The 6,814-nt window shown below is 40.8% G+C and overlaps 1 protein-coding gene across 1 annotated transcript in view; it reads right to left on the reverse strand.

Annotated features, from left to right (window-relative positions):
* The window catches only part of LOC144724304 (uncharacterized), a 30,323-nt gene extending 24,320 nt beyond the window's left edge, over positions 1-6,003 (reverse strand). Inside the window, exons 1-4 of the mRNA XM_078603318.1 lie at positions 6,000-6,003; positions 5,254-5,376; positions 2,256-2,369; positions 1,027-1,140 (exon numbers count right to left, since the gene is read on the reverse strand). Coding sequence (XP_078459444.1) covers positions 1,027-1,140; positions 2,256-2,369; positions 5,254-5,376; positions 6,000-6,003 — 355 coding nt within the window. The remainder of the gene's footprint in view (positions 1-1,026; positions 1,141-2,255; positions 2,370-5,253; positions 5,377-5,999) is intronic.
* Between the last annotated feature and the right edge of the window lie 811 nt (positions 6,004-6,814).

Genomic DNA, 6,814 nt, shown 5'->3' on the forward strand with positions numbered 1-6,814 from the left:
ACCGATAGAAAACGATATGAGGTTGTGACTCGGAGGTCTGAGCTCTGAGCCGGCACTGCTAAGGTCCTGGGAATACGTCTGGGTTTCAGCTGCCTGTGGCCTAACCATGTGCTTTAGTGGAGCAAGTCGTTGATCTCAATTTTCTCAGCCCTGGTCACCAATGATTGCACGAAAATACATATCATTATTAAATGTGGCTTTGCGAATCATTTATCAAAATTTGTATCTCTGGGAATTGAAAACGTACCTTTTTTGTTGTTGGTTAAGTCGAACAACCTCAGAGCAGAGTTTGTAGGAAAGTGCCCGACCAGTTCTACAAAGGATAAAGAAAGCCAATTGAGGGATTTATTTGGGAGAATTCTTGTGACAAATCACTTTGTGCAGGAGTTCTCTGACACATGGGGGTGCATTTCCCCGCGAGACTTCTAAATTGATTTCTCGTCTCAGGGCATCGATGCCGATAGCACAAATTGGAATTAATGTTGATGAAAAGACCAACACCAACAAAATAATATTTTGGAAAAGACCATTACAATGCCTTTGTGAGGGTTAGACCAATTACGGTGTGCTCAACCAGCTCATAGAGAATAATTGATAATGTGTCGGATTATTGCCGTATACTCCACCTGGATTGGATCTTGTTTAGAGATTATATTGCAATGTTCCACCGTAAAATGTTACCGTGACATGTCATAATATTAGGGATTTTGGCAGTCTGTTGCATTGCAATCATTGTACTGTGCTTTGTTTTGCTCTGCCTGCTTTTGTATTTTCTTTTGTATCCCAGGTGTACCATGAAAAATAGACTTCGAGTATCAATGCTTTAAAGATAGTCACTATAAATGTACTATCTGAAGTCAAAATCGGAAAGTTAAAGTACTGCGGACACATACGAAAACAGGGAGAAAGGGAAGGACATTTGATAATGAATGACGACGACCATGATGATGATGATGATGATTTAATGTTTGATAAGTTATAGGCGATTGATGGATGATGAGACGATCGTGATGAACTAAGACTCACCAGTCAAGCCAGGCGGGCAGATGCAGATGTACCCATCGACAAGATCAATGCAGCTTCCATCGTGGAGGCACGGGGATGACGAACACTCATTCACCTCTTGCTCACACAGGCCACCTGCAGAGCGGCCAGGATTGCTTCCAATCAGGCCAAAACTTGGTCACACGACATCGCATGTCCGACCTATTAAACCGCCCCCCACACCCGGTGCAGTATATGTGCGCACGGCGGTGCAACTTGGCGCTTTCTGTAGACGTTCACACATCCGACGTTTTCACTTGCAGTAATGTATTTGTGATCTCGCATACGTTAACTTTAACTCGTAAAGCACAGGAAAGCATTTTGCAATGTTTAAGTGGGGTGCTCTATATGCTTGTATTCGATTAAATGTGCCATTCACCAACCAATCTACATGTGTTACATATATTCATATTTCATTCAGGTTAGGCTATTGTGTCTATCTATTACTAATATTTACATATCTCCATTGCAAGAGATAATCTGTGTGAATGGGACACGTAGAATTAAGTAAATTATATTTGTAGATATTTGTTTAAACAACATTTTTTAAAAATACAGTGTAGCACTAATTATGGCGTTTGATTTTACAATTTAGAATCAAAACCTTAATTTAAAACATACACAAGTGCATGCAAATACATCAGGTGCAACGACACACAACACCCTGATCCCACCGGCCATTTTATAGGTTTTTTTGGCCAATCAAAGTAACCGAAGAGTACCACATGATGAGTTAAACCATTGGAAGACAAAGCATGGACATGATCATATCAGGAAGCAAGTTTCTTTCATGTGGGCACTTTATGTTACAAGTTTAAGTCTAACATTTATTTAAAGATTAATACATTCAAAGCCCGCATTGTTTTCACTCAGTTGTGTAATGTATAGCTCGATAGTGTAATGTGTAGCCATCTGTTAATCCCCTGCTCCCTAAAGGCCTCCTCATAAAGGCTTCGCCATGGCAATTAGTGAAGGACAAGATCACTCGCCAATGATGTCAGCCGCGGCTGGGAATGGAAAACTCACGATGCCAAGTTTAAATTATATGCGCGCGCCCCAGCTCCCCTACATAAGATGAGACCCGTCTAAATAGCAACCTTAAACCAAAACTAAACTCCGCAGCCTAATGTGGAACCGGTAAAACTTAAAGGTCAAAAATTGCACGAAATACTATTTTGGTGCCGTGTAAAGAGCGGTAATGAGCAACTCACCCTGAAACCCGGGCAAACACTCACAGCTGAAGCCATTACGCAGATTGTTGCAGGAGGCTCCATTCCAACAGGGAGAGCTCAGACACTCATCAGCCTCACTGTCACAGCGAGCACCTGCCAAGGAGAATGATGACTCAAGGCGGCAGCTCTATATGGAGCACTGCATTCAAGCATAATCTTCAATGTTCGCAAATGGATTCTGCTCGGAAGCCCAACGCTGATATCAGTGTTTACCATGAGGCTACGACACACCGGCATTTAGAATTTAAATTAGAAATACTCCCGTGAATGCCTCAACTTTGTGATGGAACACAGCTGGACATATATATACAAATACGTCTGTTGTGACATTGATTGGCATTTTTTTATTAAGCTAAATTTTGGGAATTTAAGCAGCTGAGCAAGAGAATAGCAACTTCACTTTATCTGGTAGAATTATTTTATAATTAAACGTGAAACCTCAACTTTTGAACATTTTTAGAAATTTCGAAGCAGCTTTTGATTTTACGAACGAATTGTTACATTATCGTGCTTGTTAAAATGCACGCATAAAGTTACATGGTAATATATAATGGAAATGTGCACTTAATATTTAAAAGGTTATGTGAAAGTTAAAAAGTTAAACACAAGGTTGGAACAATTCACCTCTCCCTCCAGGCACTTTATGAATTGTCGCATTCAGAGTTACAATTAAATTCTCAACGACATTATTTGAATTAACGCCGTGTTTATTGGTGGCGCCTCTAATGGCCAGAGGTGCTATGATGACAGCAACCCTTTACATCGAAAATATACAAACTAATAAACATTAATTACATACGTGCAATGTGATTGATGTGGTACGAGTTTAATAATGTTTATTAATGAATGCCTTTATGCATTACGATGAAATGTTTTAACATTTAAAAATAACTCTAAAAACCCATAATGATTAGGTCGTGCTTTGAATATCTAAAAATGTAGAATTGAAACTCATTCCATATAAAGGTCTCCTAGAAACTCATTCTTTGCCGTTAGCAACTTAATACCAACTTCAGTAAGTCTGACATCTCTACTCGGCTGCCCTTGGCTTGGATATTAGTCCTGCCAGCTAAATCTGTCTCCAAGATTGTGGTGTTGACACGTGATAAAGTGTCCTTCGGCCTGGCACGCGTTTATCGATGGCACACTTAAATCAAGAAGGATCAATCGAGTCAATATGTTCATGGATGCTGTGCCTATGAAAACGCTATACTTAGTGTCACCTTAAACTGTTGGCTACTGGCAAAGGAATGGTCAGCCAGCTGAGCTCATCCGGCATTGTTAGCTGTTTGTACGATGCCAGGGAATAAGTAATACTGACGTCTATTAAAGAAAAAACACAGCTCATTATCCAAAAAGATCAGACGATGCTCATAACTGCATGTCCCCGGAATCATGTATTAACTTGACAATCTGCAAATACAGTAATAAGAAAGCGGTCCGTGGAATATTTTGTGAGCAAAACAGTAACGTAGAGCCACATGCCATCAAGTTCCTTTGAGGGCACACTTGAATCGTACAGTGAAGGGCAAACGCTGACACTGAGAGCAGTGTTGTGGTGTTCCATGTCCAATGTCTGATCGCAGATATGGCAGCAGCACCACGAGTTATTGATCACAGATATGGCAGCAGCACCACGAGTTATTGATCACAGATATAGCAGCAGCACCACGAGTTATTGATCACAGATATGATAGTACCACCACGAGTTATTGATCACAGATATAGCAGCAGCACCACGAGTTATTGATCGCAGATATGGCAGCAGCACCACGAGTTATTGATCACAGATATGACGGCGGCACCACGAGTTATTGATCACAGATATGGCAGTAGCACCACGAGTTATTGATCACAGATATGGCAGCAGCACCACGAGTTATTGATCACAGATATGGCAGCAGCACCACGAGTTATTGATCACATATATGGCAGCAGCACCACGAGTTATTGATCACAGATATGGTAGCAGCACCACGAGTTATTGATCACAGATATGGCAGTAGCACCACGAGTTAGTGATTACGGGACAAGGGTTTGCTTGATAACCGTCGTCCTCCAACGGAAAGCTGTGTGTGTGTCCATTCGAAGTTCTTAAGATTATCAGTGTCGAGTGCTATCTCAAAGAATAAAGTCAATCACCCTGCCCTCCCTCTCTCTCTGCCCTAAAGAAGCTATTGTGTCGATTTTCAAGCCTGTTCATTTGTAAACATTCACCGCACTTGGCATGATGGGCAGCTTATATTTTTACATTCAAGGGTAGTGTTACTAATACCTAAGGGGGAGCGCCTTTAGATTTGTGTCATCAATCTGGTCTGTGAATGAACCTGAGCCAAGCTATCAAACTCAGTTCCGAACAGGTTAATGTCACGATTCCTCTTATTTTGAATGTATTATGCATGTGTATATATATATTAAACAATGTATAGCCCGATTGCAATCCATTGCTGGATGAAAGCCTTACTACACCATATCCGCCATAGGATTTGTTTGACCATACTTCACCACAATAGTGAATGCAGGATGGTACAGGAGGTGTCCAGGACCAATTCACATATCGCTCATCACTGATGTTAGCCATGGCCAGGAATCAAACTCAGGCTGCTGAGCTCATAGCGCAGCGTGCTATACAACTGTGTCACTCTTCCCCATATTTTCACATATATAAATTCTGCCTTATGGTTAGGTCTTTGGAATTACTTTTTCAGACTCCTGAAAATGCTCCTTTCCTACAAAACCAAATGTTTTTGTTGATTAACGGGACTGTGTTTTGCAGCTCCTTGGCTAATCTCCTGCGACCACGTGTTCTGCATTATTGCCACGAATTGTTACCTGCTCTGCAGCAGGGAAATCTCAATTCTAGCCACAAACGCAAAAACCACGCGCATCACAAACGTACCAAGGTCTTAAGCAACAATGGCAATGTGGGGGGGGGAGGGAAATACAGTTTTGTGTCACATTGGAGGAGACAGCTCACCAATGAAGCCAGGAGCACAAAAGCAGCGGTAGCCACCGACGGAATTGATGCAGAGGCTGAGAGATCCACAGGGGTCAGAGGAGCACTCATTGATGTCCAATTCACAGCGACGACCCATCAAACCTGCAAAGGACGCGTTCAGGCCAGAGTGTTTAATGGTGCTTAGAAATACACCGCCCGCCTTGCTGATCCGCTAACATGAGCGGGGAATTACAAATCACCAAGGGTCTGAAGCTTTATATATATATAAAATTCATAGCTATGCTGGCATACTGCTGGAAGATAATATTTGGCTTTGTGATAATGCATTGATGATAGTATTGAATGAATGAACCACTTCTTACAGAACCCACCTCGTGATATACGTCATATAAATATGCAGAAAATATCCATACTCTTACGTGAAAACTTCCCTAAAAGGTAAGATAGAGAACTTTTGCCTTGACCAGAGTGTTGACATGTAATGCCTAAACAATGTGTTTTCCCACCCTATGGTTCACTGAGAAGTCGTTATATTTAATGTGTTGTCTGTAGGGTGGATGGAAGTGACGCTTAGTAGAAGAAAACACATACAGAGAAACCCACACTACCTCCCATGGACAACATGAGTTTATTTTGATGTTCGTTCATACAGGTATTGATCAGGACAAGCTTTGCGTAGGTTACAATCATTCAAATGAGACGATATTTCACGGTGACACCGAGTCGGCTCTGCTGAGATCCTCGAGTTGACTCTGGGCACTCACTCATGGTGGTCTCTGTCAGGTCACGAACGACTGCCTAAAAACCCTCTCATAATAGAGTAGTGTATTTTAGTGTAGTGTATAGTAGTGTAGAGTGTATAGTAGTGTAGTGTATAGTGCAGTGTATAGTATTGTAGTGTATAATTGTGTAGTGTATAGTAGTGTATAGTGTAGTGTATAGAAGCGTAGTGTATGGTAATGTAGTCTATAGTAGTGTAATGTATAGTAGTGTAGAGTAGAACCCTTCTTAACGACCACCCCTGTTCACAACTAAACGCTTAACGACGAGCCTCCATAGAGCCCAATGTGTAGTCTATAGTAGTGTAGTGTATAGTAGTGTAGTCTATAGTAGTGTCGAGTGTATAGTAGTGTAGTGTATAGTAGTGTAGTGTATAGTAGTGTATAGTGTAGTGTATAGTAGTGTATAGTGTCGTGTATAGTAGTGTAGTGTATAGTAGTGTAAAGTGTATAGTGGTGTAGTGTATGGCGGTGTAGTGTATAGTAGTGTATAGTGTAGTGTATAGTAGTGTATAGTGTAGAGTATAGTGCAGTGTATAGTGTAGTGTATAGTAGTGTAGTGTATAGTAGTGTATAGTAGTATATTATGTAGTGTATAGTGTAGTGTATAGTAGTGTATAGTGTAGTGCCTCCATAGAGCCCAATCTGTTCGCTTACCGACAATTCCTCTGTTAACAATAGGCTGTTGTAGGTACAATAAATATGAATTAAGGCATTGATTAACCACGTTTCTTTTAATATTATGTCTTTATGTTAGCATTTGTATGAATTAATATCCATTGTTTAAATATTATAAAGTA

Source organism: Lampetra planeri, chromosome 2, assembly GCF_965212315.1.
Source record: "Lampetra planeri chromosome 2, kcLamPlan1.2.h2, whole genome shotgun sequence".
Lineage (NCBI taxonomy): Eukaryota > Metazoa > Chordata > Hyperoartia > Petromyzontiformes > Petromyzontidae > Lampetra > Lampetra planeri.